The 20,007-nt window shown below is 44.2% G+C and overlaps 2 protein-coding genes across 3 annotated transcripts; one reads left to right on the top strand and one right to left on the bottom strand.

Annotated features, from left to right (window-relative positions):
* Positions 1-117: 117 nt before the first annotated feature.
* On the bottom strand, positions 118-8,347 carry GET1 (guided entry of tail-anchored proteins factor 1). Its single transcript, XM_074858361.1, has 5 exons — positions 8,099-8,347; positions 5,827-5,992; positions 4,381-4,448; positions 3,437-3,551; positions 118-1,771 (listed from the first exon to the last, which is right to left on the bottom strand). Exons 1-5 carry the CDS (start codon positions 8,186-8,188, stop codon positions 1,698-1,700), a joined length of 513 nt encoding a protein of 170 aa, XP_074714462.1. The 5' UTR covers positions 8,189-8,347; the 3' UTR covers positions 118-1,697.
* Positions 8,348-8,473: 126 nt separating this feature from the next.
* On the top strand, positions 8,474-18,674 carry HMGN1 (high mobility group nucleosome binding domain 1). 2 transcript variants are annotated; one of them, XM_074858363.1, is made up of 6 exons: positions 8,474-8,784; positions 9,206-9,238; positions 9,340-9,369; positions 9,482-9,532; positions 12,483-12,614; positions 18,560-18,674. In XM_074858363.1, the coding sequence occupies exons 1-6, from the start codon at positions 8,770-8,772 to the stop codon at positions 18,566-18,568; spliced, it is 270 nt and encodes an 89-aa protein (XP_074714464.1). In that variant the 5' UTR covers positions 8,474-8,769; the 3' UTR covers positions 18,569-18,674. The 2 variants fall into 2 exon arrangements, with proteins under 2 accessions (XP_074714464.1, XP_074714463.1); XM_074858362.1 differs by lacking the exon at positions 18,560-18,674 and adding an exon at positions 15,128-16,007 and having other exon boundaries at positions 8,485-8,784.
* Positions 18,675-20,007: the final 1,333 nt, after the last annotated feature.

The raw sequence follows: 20,007 nt of genomic DNA, 5'->3' as shown, positions 1-20,007 counted from the left end.
TCCTTATGCAAGAACATGGGGCTGGGGGGGTTGTTGCATTGTGTTTTGGTTTTATTGTTTGGGGTTTTTTTAGGAAAACTGTAATTAACATTGAAAAATGGATTAGAAAACCTGAGATGGGCTGAAAAGCTTTATTTTGTTAATAAAAACACAATTATACATAACATTCAATCACAACAGTTTTTCTTGATGATATTTAATGCATCTATTTTCATGGTGACTAAATGTAATCCCTAAATATAAAACAATTTTTTTTTAAAATTAACATTAAAAAAAAACAGCCCACATTTCATGCATATATACACACAATGTGTCATGAACTTTTGAACTGATTTCTAAATGCAGTGCTAATTATGGAGGGGCCCTAGACCCCTTCCATCCTGCAGGAAGGCAAAGGACCTGAAATAACAAAACAGATGCATTCCAGGGTACAGAGTGGGCAGCTGAACCAGAATCGCCAAAGCCCAGCACAAGCGGGGAAGGTGTCCCCTAGCACATTGTTCAGGCTTATGTCAAAAAAACCCCAAAAAGGTGTGGAACAAGAACTTTATAAACCCACCCATTTGTCATGTGGGGCAGCAACGATGGGGTTGCAGGTTACTGTAGTTTGGAAGATAACACAACTTTGTCACTGTTCTACAGGCACAGTACTAGGAAGAATTTTGTCCTCCTTTAATTTGAAAATATTGAGGCTGTTTCCTGGACCTAAATGTGGCAAGAAGCATTTACTCCAAAACGGAAAATTGTTTTCCTTCCTCCTCCTGCTTGCTACCTTACTACTTTAGACATTTAAATCACTAATTTGACTTTTTACCTGTTTCAGGTTCTCCTGGACTATCATTAATGTATGCTAAAGCCCTTAGAAATGCAGTCCTCTGAAGGAACAGCACTGTCTTCTACCTTCTCTTTAATAACCTTTCCTCCCAAAACATGGAAGGAAATAGTTGCAGTGATCCCTACTCAGTCTGGGAAGCAGAAAAAAATATTAAGGAAGGAAAGGGCAGTTATCAATAAAAGTAGAAAAAAATTCAAGTGTTCAATCAATTTTAAAAGTCAGAGAGAAAGAAGTATCCAGACATCCTGTATTTGGCAATGGAGCAAGTCTCTTAAGAGATAAAAAGTTGCGTATATATAAATAATACATTTTCTAAGACAGCCCAAGAATACACCAATTCTAGTGTAAAAAATAATATGGAGGAAACTGATTCTGTTTTACCCTAAGCCAACCAAACCACCTACCTTTATCCTCTAGTACCAGTTGTCACCAAATATAATCCCACCTTTGGGTGAAACTACCATTATTATACAGCAAAGAAACAGCAAAGCTCCCAAACTAGTTCCTAATGCCAGGGCATTTCCAACTTAAAAATACAAATCCAACACTTTTAGATTTTGATGAATACATGCCATGACAAAGTCTTACAGTTTTGTCATGAATCATTCTTGTTGAAATAGACCCAAAATGAGGTTCTACAAACAGCAATGCTATTCTTTGAAAACCGACCACCACACTGAAAAATAGACTAAGGAAAGATAAAATAAATCAAAAGGAATACCGGCTGATACCCAAACGAAATAACAAAGATTATCTCAGACCTAATGTCATGAAAGACAACTGTTCCTTCTTTTTTTTTTATTCATTTAAAACAGTGATAATGAAAATGTAGTTGAGGACTCCGGGGATTACTGGGATTCCTTCAGCTGAAAGGGTGTAGCATGATAGCTACAACTTTATTGCAAACCACAAGCCAACATGTAATTCCAACACCACCTGAAAGAGATATAAACCATGATTTAAGTCATTGCATCAATAACCCTGAAGCACACATGTGTCTGAAAACAACTTCAGAAGTGTAAAAAAATGAAACTCAGAGAGTTATGAGGTGAACTCGGAACAAAACATCTTTGTTTTATGTACAAATGTCTCTCTTCAAGGGATGGCAGCTAACTCCATGCTGGTCCTGAGAAAACCTGCAGACTGTCTGGGGAAAAGGGGACCAAATACGCGTCGAAATGTGGTATATACAACCCAACAGCTAAAAACATCTGCTGTGTACCTAACAGAAAATGTCTAAGGTGCTGAAGTCAAAGGCTTGGCAAATAACAGAATACTTTGCTAGAACCTAAATTCAAGATTTGAGAAAGATAAAAAGTAAATTTCCTTCGAAATTTAAATCAGTCTTTTTAAAAGTATTAAACCCATACTTCTCTCCTTTCCCCTTGCCCCCCATACAGCTCTACAGCAAACCGCTACTGAGACCCTCGCTGCTGACCCAGATGCCCTGCAGCGCTGTTTTAAAGGGTCCTGGCATTCCAACTAGCAGCCCAGAGATCTGTGGTGGTATGATGGAATAGAGGATGCCTTGACTGTAATACACAGCACATCCATATTGCAGACTACATAGTGTCACGGAATACGTAGCTATTTGTAGCACACAGGTGAAGAAACAACCTTTTTGGTGATTTTTAGACATTTTTGTGTTTATCACCTAGAATTCAAAAGCAATCTCTTTACTGTGATTATCAGCCAAGATAAAAAAGGAGACTTGAAGGCAGACATGGATGTGAACCTCTTTAAGTCCCTTCAAATGCTATTTAAATAAATGTCTTCCAAGGACTGTTCTCCCACCCTGCACAGAAACAGACTCTTCTCTTGTCCAGTAAGCATGCTGGATACAAATCATTCTCTAGACAGCTATTAAAGATACAACAGCACACAATTCCAACAACGTATTTTGGAATTCCTTCTAAGGCAGTTAGGACTTACAAACCTAAATGCAGATTCAGCAGCAGCATTTTAGCTTGAAGGCAAATTTCCACACTCAGTTGTCTTGTCATTCTGCCTGTCCACTTATCCCATTATCATAGAGCCAGCACACTTTTCACTCAGAAACAGGGGTCTACAACCTGTGATACCGTTCTGATCATTAATTCCTTAAACTGCCCAAAAGAAAAGGATTTAAGTAGGTAAAAATGCAACAGAAGTGTGATGGGAAAAAGAGTGGGATCAGACAAGACAAAGCGCCAAGAGAGAGCATACCTAAATCACTCTGGAGTTACGCTGCTGTGAAACCCCAGCTGTTTGTAAGAAGCACATCTAAGTGATACAGCCCTATGAAGTATTTGCCCATTTTTAAACCCAATTCTACTATTTCAGTGGACTCAATATTTGATTTGAAATCTTCTCCAGGGTCTATTCCATACAGATAAAGCTGCTCTGTTTGAGAAGAAATAAAAATGACAAATAGCCCATTTCATTGTCAGTTAAATAAAGAATTGAATACACAGGAAACAGCTAATGTCTGAAACTCCTCCCTGTATTAAGGGAGTCAGAAGAAACGTACAGAATCAGCACTTTTAATCTACATATGCTCTTCATCACCCCACTGTTAACATCCGCATGGGCAATGTACTTTTTCGAGCGTGCAGTCCTTACCTGCCACCCCCGTAGGAAAGGCTACCAGGCGTTCCAGCGGAGCAAGCCATTTGCTTGGAAGCACTGTAACTGGCTCAGAATAGTACTTCCAAATCAGAGAGATCATCAAGGCAGCCTAGAATTGAAATTTTTGTTAGCTTGGACAATAATACACATCAAAGTACACTTCCACCGCTATTTTGAAACAGTAAATAGCAAATCCTAATTAAAGGGAATAGTTTGTTATTTTACATTTTCTTAAGCAAGTTCAAAATATTTTTAAACTCAGTGTGACTTAAAATTTATCTACAATATTAAGAGGCAGCAGTAAATCCTGCTTTCTTTTGAGATCCTGGTTCCAATCTAGCATAGACAAACATAGTAATTATTACATTCTGTTGACTATTTTTAGCCATTATCCTTGCCTGCTAGGAATCCAACTTGCTCTAACATCACCCTAGGGACATCTTCAGGTTGACCACTGTGATCCTTATTAGCAGATAATTCTTTGGCATCAAGTCTGAACTACAGAGACAATCTGATGAGGCACCAGGGGGAAATGTGTAGCAGCTGTAAGTGGAGATTTGCATCCTCAGCAAAAGCATATTTTGTTTTCAAAAACATAAGTAAAATATATTTGCATGCATCGGAGCTTTCCTGGGTTCAGTGCCACACATAAATGAAGAAACCCCCACAGCTGAGACAAACTCCTATCTTGTCATCTCAAAACCAGAAACATGGGGCTAAAATAAAATTCAAAACTTCTTCCATCCACAACCACCAGACCTTACCAGGAACATCTCTCCCTTCTATTTCAAGAAACTCTTTCGGTTTGGCATGTGCTCTGTCTTTGGAATGTCAAACACCCATGTAACTAATCATCAGCCAATAAATGCAGGAGAGAATTGTACTTCTACTGAGGATTTGGTTTAGTAATTTGTATTCATAATAAAATATTTACTTACTTGTAAGATGTAGAATACAATATTTATGACCCACTTTATTTTGGCTAATTGGGCAGTTCGTGCTTTCACTGTTAAAAGAAAAGAATATTACTCTGCATTATTTTTAATAGTGAATTACACTTACATAAAACTAGCAATTTATTAATATTTTACTCTTCAAATCAAGACATTACACTGTCTAAAATCTCTTTTGAAATGACTCAGCTATATTGAAAGTACCCTTCTGCAAGAAAGCGCTAGGTCCATATCACGCCGTAGTTTCTTATTAATGCTACTATGAAAAGTTGCAAAACACTAATATCCTAGACAGAGAAATGGCACACGTAATCAAAAACCACTATTCCCAAATGAAAACAGGCACTGCGGTTACTAATTGGAGAGCCTGCTTTAGATGAAGCTCAAAGTAATTTTTTCCCTTTCCTAAAAGGGGAGAATGATGGCTTTAGCAGATGCACTTTTTGCCTTAAGACTATTCCTTCACTGAATGAATCTTGGTCGGGTTCAGTATTAAAAATTCTCGTGCCTATTTTTCCTGTTACAGTACCTCAGACTACTATAAAAAAGCCCCGTGAAGACAGCACATCTTCAAACGTAACAGTGGCCTAAAGTTTTCTAAAGCAACGTTGCTGGTTGCTAAGTAAACTATTCAAATCTAGCTTAACTGAAATTATTAGGTTAAGAATTATACTACTGAAAGCAATCCAAACCTAACAGTTGTAAATATTGTCGTTTCTCTAAGCAAGGAGCCTACAAACATCCATGCATTCTGCACAGAGGAGGCAGGCAAAGCAAGCAATCTCCTGTCCTGTTAGGATCAGTTATTGAGTTTGGGCAAAGGCAAGAGCCAAAGCTCTGGTGCCAAAGGTTTACGTGTACTTTCTACCACGAGACGATGGACTATACTACTATAAAATCCTAACTGAGGCAAAGCACTACGGCTTTATCACAAAAGCTGCTGCATAAAATCAAACAGGATTGCAAAATGACAGGAAAGATCTCATCTGGTTACCTTATAGATCAATGCTTTCTCACTAACATTTTGTAGTGCACCAACCAAATAGCCCCAACCAAGCAGCATGTCCTATTGCAGTGAAGATACGCAGCAGAGGACTTCCTTGACTTAATCAAAACATGATTCAGTGATGAGTATCACTGAGAAAGAGTAAATAATTACACAGTGAAGACCAGGATATTCTTTGGAAGAAAAAATTTATATCTAAATCATTCCCTTATCAGTGTATGCAGAACTATGCACAACTGAAAGACAAAAGTAAGCTCTCCAAAAAGTTCACAGGAAAAAAAAAAAAAAAGAATAAAAGAAGGGAACACTGGAAATGGATAAGAGGGGGAGGAAAAAGGTTGAAGAAGAAATATACTTAAAATTGAAAACACTCGTGACAAAATGTTTTTCAGAAACTAGAAAAGGGAGTAAACATTGCACTCTACCATGAGTTTTAAGCTTGTCAGTCATTTTGTTAATCTTTCTTTCCAGACGGGCGTATCTAGCAAACTCATCCATCATACTAATAGTTGAGAGTTCTTGCTTCATGTTCTGAATTTCAGCTCTCATTTGGGATTCCTGCTCTGCATCCTTTTGTAACAATTTGGATATCTAAGAAGTAAAGAAACAGTATCAGTTATTTATCCAGAACTCCGTTGATTTTCTTTAATAAGTATAAAGTATGATCTCCTGTTTACATACTCAAAAGCCTCCCATAAAATAAGGCCCTTTCATCAAGACACAGGAAAAACTTGGCTTAACATCTGCAACGTGTTCTGACTGAAGCAAACCAAAAAAGGTTTTACCATCCCTGCAGGGCAGTGAATTTCAACTTTTCTAACTACGGTTAACTGCCTTTTCCTTCTCTATTTCTGCTTTCACCTCTTCATCTCCCCCCTCTCGATGCTGCTGCTTTCCGAGACCTTCCAAACCTCCCAGGCCCCGCCTGTCGCTGCAACCTGAGCTGAAGTGCTGTCCTCCCTCCTTGCAATTCTCATCATGCACCGCTTGGACGACAAGCACCTGGTATGTGCAGGAGAGGAAGGACCGGCAAAGCACTCCTTTTCATCACTACCCTTCCAGCTCCACAAATGCTCCTTACTCATTCATCATTCCCATCTCCAGTTCCAGCAGTCTCAGCAAGGGTCTAAACTAATTAACGTGGAAACTTTATTCACTGAAGCCAAATTTCAGACCTCATCAATAATGCACAGCTCACCAATCGGGAATCACTCCCATAGATTACAGATTGCCTAGGCCGGGCTGTTAGAAACACACGAAGTGCCGTACTGGCTGAGAGTTGTAATCCATCTAGTGCAGTACCTGACCACTGCCTCAGCAACAGAAACACAAATTTGCCTTACTTATTTTTCTTACATCTCAGCCATGACTTTAGATGCAGTTTTCTTACAACATTTTATTGGTTTCTTGGCTAGAATTATCTCCTACTGACAGAAATGTAAAAAGGTAATCACACCTTGTGTTAGCAAACATTTTCTCCCCTTCTACTCTCCTACTTTCTTTCCATGAGGCACTACCTGCTTGTTGGTTCATGAACTCCTTTTACTACAGAAATGAAGACACAAAGAACATCTTTTTCTTGCTGTTCCTTAGCAAATCTTTCTCGCCTTCTCAAGACACATGCAATTTTTTTCCCCACAAATGATGCTCTCAGTACTGCAGTCAACAAGAACATTACACTACTTTGTCACGAACCACAGCAGAAAGTTGAGCTGAGATTTTCATTAGTCATCTGAGGTAACACTGACTTCAGGTTCCCAAATTGCTAGGAGTAATTTAAGTTTTAAAGGATTTTTATCCATTATTGAACAGTGTGCACCAATCTGTGTGACAGTAAAGTTATTGCCGTGAAAGAGCAGAACAAGAGGTATTTTAGCTTGCTTGCTCACATGTAAGGTTATTTGGCAGTCACAGAGTTTATTGGTCTGTAATTCTATTATCCACACTTCCACAGAAATGCTTAAGATCAGACCAGGGGGCATCCTGATTAGTGACTGCGACTTGTGATTTTCTCCTGTGATGCCTAACTCCTTAATCTCTGCATCCACTGATCTCCCTTCTCAACAACAGAGACGTCCATCTGTTGCTGGAAGAGGGAGCAAAGCTGTCCTTTGTATTCCCTACAGTGTCCCACGGGCTGGAGCTTCAGGAGCATCATTTAAGACGCTGGTAACTCATTACCCAGGGCTCTGCTTCAAAGACCTGCTCAATGGCGGCTGCCGCAGCCTCCCACCCTCGCGGGGTGATGCCCCACGGTCTCCAGTCCGTCCCGCTATCAGCCTCTCCAGCTTCTCCTCTCCTGAGGCGTGGAGCAGGACTAGGCCCCGCTCGTCACAGCTGGGGATGCGTCACCGGTACCGCCGGGCACCCCTTCCCCCGCTTCACCTCCCCCTCAGCCCGCAGGCAGGGGTGACGCCACCTCCCCCGAAACACTCACCGGGCGCTCTGCCCCGCGGCCTCACCCCCTCCTCACCCACCCGAGGGACCGGCACCCCCCGCCCCCCGTCCCCTCTTTGTCTCGGCGGGCGGCGGCAGAGCCCGGGCGGGCTGAGACGAAGGCCCGCCCACAGCCCCGCTACCAGCGGGGAGAGAGAGCAGAGCGGCGGGACTCGGCTGCCGCCCCGGTTTAGTAACGGCCGCCGCCGCCCCCCTCCCCCGGCCGGCACGGGGCGGGGCGGGCGCGGTGACGTCACTTACGATGGAGGAGCAGGAGGGCAGGAGGATCTTGAGAGCGTTGCAGAGGAACACGGAGCCCAGCACCAGCAGCCAGGCGCCGCTCTCCGCCATGCCGCCGCCTCCGAGCACGCCCCGCCCCTCCCTCCGCCCGGCCCCCGGCACTAACGAGCCTCCCGGGCGGGCGGCATCGCGCCGGGACGGCTGCTGCGCGCACGTGGGGCCGCAGGCGTGAGGGGAAACGGGGACAGGGGCGGCCACGTGACGGGGGCTGGCCAATCACAGCCCGCCCCCCTCCCCTTCCCCGGCAGGGGCAGACGGCGGCGGTCCGCTGGGGGATCCCGCCTCGCGCGCGCCGTGGGGCCGCCGCCGGCCCCGCCCCGTGGAGGCACCTCCCGGGCGGGCGGAGGGGGCGGGGCCAGCGGCCGCCGGAGAGCGGGGAGCGTCCCCCCGCCGCCGCCCCCTCCCACTCCCCCCCCTTCCCCTCCCCTTCCAATCCGGCTGGATCCTGTTGCGGTGCCGCTGGCGCTGCTGGGATGGGGGGGGGGGGCGGTTTCCCTGCGCAGCGAGGCTGGCTCGCAGGCAGCCGCAGCGGCTCGCCGTGAGGCACCCAGCGCGCGCAGCAGCCGGGCGGGAGCCGCCGCCGCCGCAGCTCCGGGGGTCGCGGCCGAGAGCCGCCGCCGCGCAGGCTCGCCATGCCGAAGAGAAAGGTGAAGCGGGCGGGAGCGAGCGAGACCGCTGACGGGGACCCGCGCTGCCCAGGGGCGGACGGCCCCGCGCCACCGCCGCAGGGACGGGTGGGGGCGGGCGGTGTGACCGCGCGGGGACGGGGCTCGACGGGAAGCGACCGCCCCGGTGGCACCGGTGCGGCGGCCGCCAGCGCTCGCTGACTGCGGCCGGCTCCATCCCCCACGGCGGGGGCTCCGCTGGGGCGGTGGAGGGTGTCTGGAAGGTTCGGCGGGGGCTCGTCGCGCGCCTCGTCTCTGCGGGACGGGAAATCCGAAAGCGGCGGCGGGAAGGGGCGGGCGGGGGGGCGGGCGAGCGGTAGCGTCACGTGCCCGCCCGCCATCCCGCGCCCGCCGCCGCCCCGAGGCGCCTGCGCCGCCTGACGCGCGGTGTTTGTGTTGGCAGGTGACGGTGGCGGACGGGGAGGCCCCCGAGGAGGTAAGTGCCGCGGGCAGGGCCGGGCCGGGGCGGGGCGGGCTGGGCGGGGCCCGCCCCGGGCCGCCCCTCACGCCGTTTTTCTCTCTTTGCTCTGCCTGTAGCCGAAGAGGCGATCGGCGCGGCTGTCCGCGGTGAGTACAGGAGCGACGGGGGGGTGTCTGTGCCTGTCTGTGTGTGTCTTCCTGTACCGAAACGGGGGTTGCCGAGGGCTGAATCTCTCCCTTACGTGTTCTCTCTTCTTAGAAACCTGCTCCTGCCAAAGCAGAGCCGAAGCCAAAAAAGTTAGCGGCAAAGGTGAGAGCTACTGGGGAGAGGGGAGGGAGAGGAGGTAGTCGAGTTCGTTGTGCAGGTGCTTGGTGGCGTCCCGTTTCGTGTCGTCGATGCACGGTGTCTGAATGTTTTTACTCGTCTTCGCGTGTTCTTTGTGTGAATGCTCATTTAGCAGATTTTTCATTATGGCTTTCAGATGCTTCTGCCAGTATCTACAGGTACATACATTCCACCACAGTTTCAGTAGATCCTTGTTAAGCGCTCAAAGTATTGCCTAGAAATGTGGGCACTGATTTGTGAGCTTTAGATGGTAGTTTGCTACTGAGCAGAACTACTTGAATGTCGAAGCAACTGTACATAGGATTGTATTTCATCACTGTAACAAAAGGGAATAAAATATATTCACAGTTTAAAGCAGTGTGTTAGGACAGGAAAATAATAATTGAATTACTTAGCCACTGAAAAAGATCTGAGTTTTCATTCATGTAGTCTAGCTTTCAGATCTTTATGTGTATATGTAAGTAAGCATGATTTTTTCAGTATAGCCTTCACAATGCCAGGAACTGAGCTGTGTATAATTCTTAGTTTCTTGGGAGAAATAAAAGAGGTTGTCTATCTGTTGCCTTGTTGGTATATGTGGTTTTAAGTGTTCCTTTGTGATTACAAGCTTCTCAGTGTGTGGATGAAGAGCATTTCAAATACACTCTGCTTTGCAGACTTGATGTTTTCATTTTATTAATCCTACTGCACAGTTACTTGGTAGTAACGAACCTTCATTCCAATGGTTTGAATATCAGTACACTCCCATTTTTGAAGTTGTAAGCCTAAAGAATTTTGGGAAGCTTTCCAATTTTATTTCAGTTCTGATTCTCTTTTTTCAGTGTCTTTGTGTGGTGCATCTAATTCTTAATGCTGCTAGTTGATGCTGGCTGATACACGTGGTACTGACTTGCTGCCTGTAACTACTTCTAGAAAGAAATGTTTCCACAGTTCATAGCTGGGAACATACTCCTGTAAACCAAGTGCATCACAATTCTGTTCATCTCAGAATGTTAAGTAGAACGCCTTGCACGACACCCCCATGGAATGCTGCTGTAATGTGAATATGTGAACAATCTTTTTTTTTTCAATTGCTATTGACAATTCAAATAAATGTATAACTTGTTTCACATTTGATCATCTTTGTTCTAAAATTGATGCCGTCACTAAAATCTTTTGTCATTTGGAAACTTTGTTAATATAAAAATCTCTTGTTCTGATGGCGTTTTACTTCTCCAGCTTCACTACTTTCTCTCATATTAACTATCTCTGGACTTCCTTTAAATGGGTTGCAGAAGTATTTCACTGTTACATACCAGCCAAATGATAGATTTTATTTTTTTTTAATTGTGTTTTTCTGTATTTGATGCATCAAAATACGCTTCTTTGCATCAACTTTGTAACTTTCTAAAACTTTCCTGATGGTATTTTTTCTGTTTGAGAGAAGTTTGCCCCTAATGGTGTTACTTGGTGGGTTTTTTAAAAATAAATATTAATGAAGGAAAAGATACTCTTGACAATCAAAACACAAAAGTCTATGTGTTGTAAAATTGTGTTACCTGAATTTGTAATACTGAGTTTAGCCTTCGTAACTTTTTTAAAGGAATTTTTTTCCAATAGCATGTTTCAACTGTTCTCTCGAGGATTTAAAAACTTATATTTTCTAAAAATAGGAGCAAAGAATTTCCAAAGTTTTGTGGACGTTGACAATTTACTTACCTGGCATAAGATGCTTCAGCATTGATTGGTTTTTTTTTTTACCTTACATCTCTTGTATTTGTAATGTAACTTACTGCATGTTTGTATCCAGTGGTGTAAAACACCTAGAACTTTTGTTCAATAATTGCAATTGGTTGACAAAACCATATTTTCATGAAGACAGTGTTTTGCATTCACGTAAAATAGGTGTCCTGGTTTCAGCCATGCACACAAAACCAGCACGTTAAAAAATGTACTCAGGTATTAAAAAGTTGCATGTGTGAAGTAAGGAAGAATGCTTAGAGTGAGGATAGTCTGGAATGCTTCTGACCAAATGGTTTCTAATAGTAATCCAAGATATGCATTTCTATAGTACTTAAAATAGGCAAAAATGAGAACTTTATTTCCTGGAGTGAAAGAGACAACACATTAGGACATAATTTGAAGAACATAATTATGAAATGCATACAATATTTTAATGAGATTAGACGTGTTTTAAGGTAGATCTGTGTAGTGGTCTTCTGCTCAGAGCTATAAATGCATTATGTTCTCTTGCCACTTATTCACATTGTACCTGCCCAGAAAAAGTATTACAGTTTGTCATTTATTGAAAATTTTCATTAGTATCATGAAGTAACATTTGACAGATGGTGTCAAACCTGTGCATTTATGCAATTCTGAATTGATAGAAATATTTTGTAAGTAGGGGGACCAGCTGGAGGACAGGTGAACTTTGTAGCATTTGTTTGCTGTTAGGAATGTCTGGGAGGATGTATTACATATATGAAAGTAGCTGTTGAACAAATCCTCCTTCCCTACCCATTTAACAACAGTCTTGCAGGTACAGAGGATGTGACTGAGATACTAACAAAGTATTTACTTAGGTTACTGAAATTGCCACCTATCAGTATAAGAGGAAAAAGAGTGTTCAAAGTGCTTTGTATTTACAAAGTGGAAGGGCTGCATTGCTATTTTTTTCTGCTCGGTCTAGTCACTAGAACCTGGTTATCTTTTCATCCCAATTTCATTCTCTCATTTTCTATCTGAAACTGTGGTTGTTTGTCTATATATAGTTTGGAAAACTTCTGGCAGTTGAACTGTGTATTAGCTCATTGGTTGTTGGTAGTAGCTCTTGCTGTTTAGTGAGTCCATCTTTGTTTTGTGTGGTTTTTATTATTTTCAGAGTTTACCTAGTAGGTCATTGGAATTTACTTACTGGAAATTTATTTCATTGTAGGATAAATCTGAGGACAAGAAAGCTCAATCAAAGGGGAAAAAGGGGCCTAAAGGAAAACAGACAGAAGAGACAAACCAAGAACAGACAAAGGACAACTTGCCTGCAGAAAATGGGGAAGCTAAAAGTGAGGAGGTAAAGTTGTCTGTAGTTGGTGCAAAGCAGCCGGATAACTTACTGTACTGGTTTATCCAGACATCTATCAAAAACATACACCGTTCTTATAATAGAAATCTATTTCTGCCAAAAGAAAGATGTAGGCTATTGAAACATTAGTAGATACACCTGGAAAAAACTAGTTGACCCAAAAAGAGTTGCAGTGACGTGATAACAGTCCCTGAAATTAAGGAAAAGGGTGAGAATTTTACCAAAGTTCCAATACAGGGTAATGTCCTTCAAAGAGGGGCCATTTTCCCCACGGGTAGGTCTTAGCAAAAAAATACATACAGGGTGTAGAGAGGGCATATTGCTTGGTGTGTGGGGGTGGGGTGTCTGTCCTCAGAGGGTTTGGTTTGAGTTTTAATCTGCCTTTGCTGTTACTGGAAGAGAGGTTCCAAGGCCACAAAAGTTTTTTGATAAATGCAATATTCATTTTCTTGGGACTGGAAACAGTTTTCACTGAAAATCCAAAGTGGAAATGATTTACCCAAAGTTGAGATAACATAGGAGCCATAGATACATACACTGCTGGTAGAAGGGACAGGTTCGTGCAGGGATGGAAGAGAAAGTGCAAGAACTACTAATGGTTGTTGCTGAAGAAATGAACATGCCAAATTAGTCTTGGCTTTAATACTGTGCTAAAATGGCCGTGTGGCCGTGTTGCTGAAGTTTTTGGAGTTGCTGATCATCTAACTTAAAACATCCTCCACACTCCATTCTTTTTCTGGAATGTGGAGATAATTTAGTTTAAAATTTAGGACAAGATCTGAGGGGAGAAGCAGTGCTTCTTACTAGGGCTGCTGTTAACAACTGGATGAAACACAAGTTTTCATGTGGTAACAGGCCTAGAATTAGTCTCAGGATTCTGCAGTATTGAATGCCTCACTTGTTTTAATTAGTTCAGTGAAGTTTGCTGATCAGATAGCCAGATGATTTTTTAATTTAAATGTGGGATTCACGCTTCCTGTATGGTTGTTGCATTGAAAAGTAATTTTTTTCAGATGGAAAAAAAGTCAGTTCTATCCCACTGATCTATCAGTGTGCAGATAGATCTTCAAGTAGAGGGAAAGAGTTTGGTTTTTAGGTGGGTGAGGAAGGTACAGGATGGCACTTGAGTGTACTAGACAACTTCCTTTGGGGTAACAGTTTTTCATTTGCAAACTTACAGTGTGATCTTTGTGAAAAAGTTGTGCTACAAGTAGGAATTCTTTACGTGGCTTAACTTATTGTGTAGCTCTGGCTCTGTATTACTGTCACATAATTTGGTCTTTTAATCTGTGCATTTAGTATTTCAGCAATACCAGCAAAAGTTAAATTTGGCAGTATTTCTCAGCTGGGGTCTGTTTAGTACACTTGTGCAGAGATGATGTAAATTTACAAGGAATGGATGATGACTTCTGAGGCACGTCTTTGTGCTGGTCTCACGTTGGTCACGCCAGCCAAAATTGCAGGTTTAATATAATACCTAAGTCTAGAAGAGGCAGAGGTACAGTCTGTCCTGTTGGACATTACTGTTTGCAATCAGGGCAACAATGTCAGCAATGCCATTGTTCATCCATGACCTGGTGAAAGGCCAGCAACAACTTCTGGTGGCACTGGCGGAGACTAAGGCCTGCAGAGGGAAATGGCTCCAGTACTTCATCCTTCCGAAGCTTCCCCCAGGTGGCAGTGAAGACTGCACGGGTGTTAGGGTTCCTGTTCGGGTACTGCTGTGATTAAACAGTCTGTTCTGCTGGGGCTGCAAAGCTTTGGAATAATTAAGTGTAATTTTTATGTTAATACATACATTACGTTCCTTTTTTTAATCTACATTGCAAATGCAGCAAGTTTTCTGACCTAAATGAGTTGTAATTTTAATCAGTTAAGTTTGTATGAACTTGTTCTGAAGTTGAGGTACAGCATATAGAGAGTTGACTTGAAAACAGTATAGCTCTGCTGCTACAGTTCAGTTTCACTGAATGTATTTTTACGAAATTATGTTTAATTTGATGCAGTCCTATTTCGAAGTCTTAGCTACTTGAAAACGTGGTAAGATTTGAGAATATGTTAACAGTGCTGCACTGAAATGTAAGTGCATGAAGCATATCTATAGTGTCTTTTCTAAACACCCATATGCAGGTTAAAAAGCCCCTTTTCCTGTCATAATGGCAGTGATTATTGAAACGGGCTTTGTTCTTTAAAAAAACGAAAAATCCTTTGCAGTGTGTATTGAGTAGTAACAATAGCAACATTCTGAAATGCATACTGATGCATCTGAGGAGATGGAAGCCTTTTCAAGACAGCTTGGTTTTAGTAGGTTGTTATCCAGGAGAAATAAGCAGACCGTGACACCAATTTATTAAGACTGTAAAGCATGGTATGTAGAAACTAGTCATGGTTGTTCTGTATATCAAGTCAGCTGGCTTGTACATCAGAAATACTACAAACTAAAAGGCTGAGTCACTTAGAAACTTTCTGCATTGAAGTGTTCTGGTTTTTTGTCTTTTCAGACCCCAGCATCTGATGCAGCAGTAGAGAAAGAAGCTAAGTCTGAGTAACATCTGGTACCAAGTCTTTAATTGGTGGTCCTTATATCTTTCTTCTTGTACAATTCAGAGGAATATTTTTATCAACTATTTTGTAAATGCAAGTTTTTTAGTAGTTCTAGAAAACACATTTTTAAAAAGGAGAGAATCCCAACTCAACCCATTTTTTTACATATTTAGATAAGTGTAAATGCTTTTTTTAAGTGGTAAAATCATGTACTGGTTGTCTGTTTTCTATGAAACCAGAAATTAATGGCATGTTACATTGAGGAGAGGGCTTTGAAGCCTTGATCAGGCTTCACGTTCTATAGACTGTGAGGGACAGTTTTTCTATTAAATGAAGCATAACACAGATCAGACTTTGGAATTCATAATGATATGTTGAGAATGTCTTAACATTTTAGTTATTTATCTATGGTTGTACCATCAGTAGAATTGCTTATCTAATAAAACTGCTCCCTAGTGTTGGATTTCTTGCTGAGTGATGTATATCTGTGACAAAGTTATTTTTGGTAGTTGCAGCTTTATTTTTTCCAACAACTTTATAGCTGTGATGCAAAAGATTGGAAGCTTTTATTATATCTTTAAATACTGACTTAGTAAAAGTTTCTCCTTGGCAGACGTAACTTGTGATGTCAGTATTTGAGTTACTGGAACTTCACATCCAGTTTTAGAGGACAGCTTGTTTGCAAAGATCAAAGGAAAAATGTTTGAAATAGTCTTAGAAAAAAAAAATATATAGTTTTTAGATCTAAAAAACTATGTGAATAAAAACAGTTGTAAAATTGTTCATAGTGTCTGTGATCACCAACCAAAAGCCAAATAAATCTTGATTATGAAAGGATGTTTCTGTAGCTCCTGCATTGACTATGACAACTCACAAGCTAAGCGGTGTAGTTTCTGATTCTTAACCATGTTCTTAATAGTTAAAAACTTACTTTTCAAGAGATATAGGTGGTAATGCAGGGAGTGAGTAGCAAGTAGAAAACTGTAGTTGCAGTGTTAATCTGGACTTCCAGTTTGAAAGTTGATAGCCTAGTGCTTACAAAAAAGTCAATAATTAGCATCAGATGTTTTCATCTGTTTGGCATCTAAGAGTTTGCATATGCATTCTTGTGTAAATAACTGCTACAGGGAAGATGCACAAAGCAATCCTCTTGACTGTTAACCCGCCAGATGGTGTTGCTGTTGTGTTGGAACCATACTGGAATTTCCCCAAATCCTACCTTAAAATCAATAAAGTTTCAGATGTCTGGAGAAAAATGAACCTAGGTGTGCACTTCCCCAGGTAGCTGAGTTTGTGTAATGGAACCCACAGAGGGTGAGCCGTGGAACAGCCCAGGCAGGAGCAGGGAGGGAAGCACAAGGGAATTTCCCTTTTGGTGCTGGTGAGCTGTTGGGTGAGCTTACTGTGCTGTGAGCAAGCGTACCTGCTATAGAAGGCTGCAGGTTGACAAGGGTGTCTTTTTAAATAAAACATACCTGTGCTGAGAGCGCATTCACGTAGTACAAAACTGTCCTGATTCTTCCTTGCTGTATTTGAGAAAATTGAATCAACCTCGTTGAAGATTTAACAGCCTTTCATCAGATGGGGCGTATTAAGTATGTATTACTTAACCTTCAAATAAAAAAAAAGATCTAGTACAACATCACTTCTCCCACAGAGTGCGGGGCTGCTTTGTTTTGGGGGGTTTTTCCCCCATTTCACATTACTTTGCTGAATCGCAGCAGGTAGTAGTATGGTTTTATCTTAACAGTCTATTTGATGCCACTGTCAACCTTGTCTTGGGAGCAGTTAAGATCAAAAAGTAAAGTTAGTTCTTTGTTTGTTTGGGTTTTTTTCCCCTTGACTGAGAACTTATTTATGCTCGAGTAACACCTGCAAGCACAGTATCTGCTTCCTGTACATTTTTTGTGCCTTTTTCAAACTGTTACTCAGCTATTTCTATAAAAAACACTTTAGTTTCACCTCTAACTTATTTTATTAAACAATGTTTCCATTTGAGAAAGCATTTTACCATTTTTACCTCTTCAATATTTAAGCAATGTTTAACTTTTAGCGTATTTGTAGGATGCCCTCCAGCACTAGACCACAATATGCTTCTGGTCTGTTTCCACCACAGCAGTGTTCCTAGCAGAGCACACCAGGCTTTGGCGGTGGCTTTGGCTTCAAGTTCTCGGATATTCCAAAACTGTAAATCCATGACAATTTTTCTAAACCCTCCCCGCCCTCTCCCCCAACCCCTCCTCCAGTTACCTTATTTGTTGGTTTAAATTAGTAGTAGCATGACATAGCTACATGACATTCTTTACTGGTTTTAGCAAGTCAAAAACACCAGTTAAACGATGAATAATCTTGCAGGTAAATACCCCGAAATAACCTCTCTTACCTTCTTTTACTGAATGCGTACTTTTCATGTGTTTTGAGTCTCTGATGTTGAGATTCTGTTGACTTTCAACACCTCTCTAACACCTATTATGCACTGTTTAATTTATGGTAACTGCTCCCTAATATTTACTACTCAGCAGCAGCTTCTCTCTCACAGGATAGGGAAATTTTCCTCCTGGAAGAAGGAGAGGACAGAGGTAGTTGCGTCAGAAGCCCTAGATCGGTTTGATGCAGTAAAGAATGAAATAGGCTTTCCTAACTACATAAAGTATGCCTAGTAAATATGTAGGTGGATCAGCTGTGAATTTTGATTGATTCTGCAGTAGAGAGATCCTGTTGCCCTTCTCTACATAGCATGAAATGCCAACATGTACCATACAAACACACCAGTTTGGCTATGGGGAAAATGAGGAATTGTCTATATTGGCACTAGATGTCATTTCTGCCTGTGGAGAATTGGAATGGAAGGCATTTAAATTTGTCTGACAAGAATTTCCATGGGCATGCTTCGGGAAAAGCATTCTTTCCTCTGTGATACCAGGTACATTTGCTCTGGGCAACTAAGGAATGGAGCGACAGCTAATGCAGACTGGCACTACATATGTAACACAACTATCCACTTCAAAATACAACGTGAAGAGAACAAAACGTGTTTCTTTGAAGTTACTCAGTCATATTCGTCCGCTGCTACTAGTTGCTCTGGTTAAGAGAGTGCTGTTTCATACGTGATCATGCTGCACCATTCTGGAGTTCATTTTCTAGTGTCAACTAGATCACAGCTCTTTAAAACGTGAGCACGGCCAGGATGCTGAAGTGCATCCAAGTTTAGCTGATGAATGCTGATTTGTTCGGCAATGAGATCTAGATGAATGCAGGTGGCCTTTAAGAATGATGCGGCAGAAGCTCGCAACTATACAGAAAGCAGAAAACCGTGGATCTCTTTTTAAAGAGAGACTTTTAACGGACAGGATACCTATGTTTTTTCTTGTACCTGAACTGCGCTGCAGGAGCAGTAACCAGGCAGGAGGTGGTGAAGAGCAGGAAGCAGAAGTCTGCTTTCCAGGACGCGTCTGGGAAATGGCCTGCAGCTGGGCCTGCACCTCGGGTCTACAAAACAGCTCTTTGTCAGAAGCTGAAAGCACATCTGAGGTAGCGAGATTAATAAAATACACACATATTTCTACAGTGATACGTAAAAATATTTTACTTCAGAAGTTCTAAAAATGCATACCAAGCCACCACAGGTGAGAATGGAAAAAGGAAGGAACAGCTCACCAGTATTGCCATTGCTCTATTTGCATTAGAAGTCATGCAGGGCAGAGGTGAGAAACGCCTGTAGGAAGGGAAAAAAAATCCTCCATAAACAGTCTCCCAGCGCCCGGGGTGGGGCAGAGGTGGTGCTGGCACCCGTTGGCCGAGAGGTAGCACCGGGCACCGGGGCAGAGCTGCTGGTTTTGGGAAGGTGATGCCGGTGAACCGATGCCTTCCTGGGGAGGGGAGATGCCAGTCCCCAAACCGAGGTTTAGGACAGCCGAGGCACCCCCAAGCATCACGCCCACGGGCCTCGGTGGCTCAGGAGGCAACCTCTCCGCCCGAGGCGCGAGGACATCTGCCTCGTGTGGCAAGTTGGAGCCAAAAGGCGACCGATCGTGTGTGAAAACACTGGTGACGCGGTGGTTGCAAACGCACTTGAGCTGCTGCTGCCCGAGCCGCGCGCGGCGTCCGCTCCCTCCCGCCCGGCCCCGCAGCCGCCCCTTGGCGCCTCACCGCGGGCTGCAGCGCGTCCCCGCCGGGCCCCGGCCCGGCGGCGCTGAGGGCCGCGGAAGGCCTGGCCGGGGCGGCGGCCCCCGGGGCGACCGGCGGCAGCTGCGGGACTCGCATCTCCGGCCCGGCGGGCCCGCGCGCTCCCGGCCCTCAACGGCCACCCGGCCGCGCCGCGCGCCCCGGAACGCGCCGCCAGCACCGCCCCCCCGCCCTCACGGAGTAGCCCCGCCCACCAGCGCCGTCACCGCTCGCCTTCCGCGCGCGATCCTTCCGCGCCGGGGCCTCTCGTTCCGCCACGGCGCGTCTTCTCCCCTCCCTGCCCCCGTCTGCCCCCCCTTTCCCCCCACTCCGCACGTTTCCCGGGGCCACACGCGCACCCTCTCCCGCCGGTCCCCGGACGCCCGGGACGGGGACTACTTTTTCCCTCCGCCCTCCCCCGGGCGTGCCCGGCGCAGGTGGCAGCAGCGGCGGCGCCGTGGCCGGTGGCGCGACGGCGATGGCGGCGGCGCCGACGAGGCTGCGCTAGAGCCAGCGCGGGGGGGGGGAGGGGAGGGGAGGGGAGGGGAGCGGAGCCGGAGCGCGAGCGCGAGCCAGGCGTCCGGCGGGGGGCGGGGGCGGCTCGCGCCCGCGCGCGGAGGAGAGGGGAGGGGAGGAGGGAGGAGGGGGAGGGGGGGGGGCGGCGGGCCGGCGG

The sequence above is a fragment of the Strix uralensis genome, chromosome 2, assembly GCF_047716275.1.
Source record: "Strix uralensis isolate ZFMK-TIS-50842 chromosome 2, bStrUra1, whole genome shotgun sequence".
Lineage (NCBI taxonomy): Eukaryota > Metazoa > Chordata > Aves > Strigiformes > Strigidae > Strix > Strix uralensis.
This window is presented reverse-complemented; position numbering and strand designations above follow the sequence as displayed.

Coding starts and splice junctions, on each gene's coding strand:
- GET1 (XM_074858361.1), bottom strand. CDS start 8,188: ATGGCGGAGAGCGGCGCCTGGCTGCTGGTGCTGGGCTCCGTGTTCCTC. Junction 3,552..4,380: donor TTGTATTCTACATCTTACAA/GTAAGTAAATAT, acceptor TTTCAATTCTAG/GCTGCCTTGATGATCTCTCT. Junction 1,772..3,436: donor CTTTCCTACGGGGGTGGCAG/GTAAGGACTGCA, acceptor TATCTCTTTCAG/GTGGTGTTGGAATTACATGT.
- HMGN1 (XM_074858362.1), top strand. Junction 9,239..9,339: donor ACGGGGAGGCCCCCGAGGAG/GTAAGTGCCGCG, acceptor CTCTGCCTGTAG/CCGAAGAGGCGATCGGCGCG. Junction 9,533..12,482: donor CAAAAAAGTTAGCGGCAAAG/GTGAGAGCTACT, acceptor ATTTCATTGTAG/GATAAATCTGAGGACAAGAA.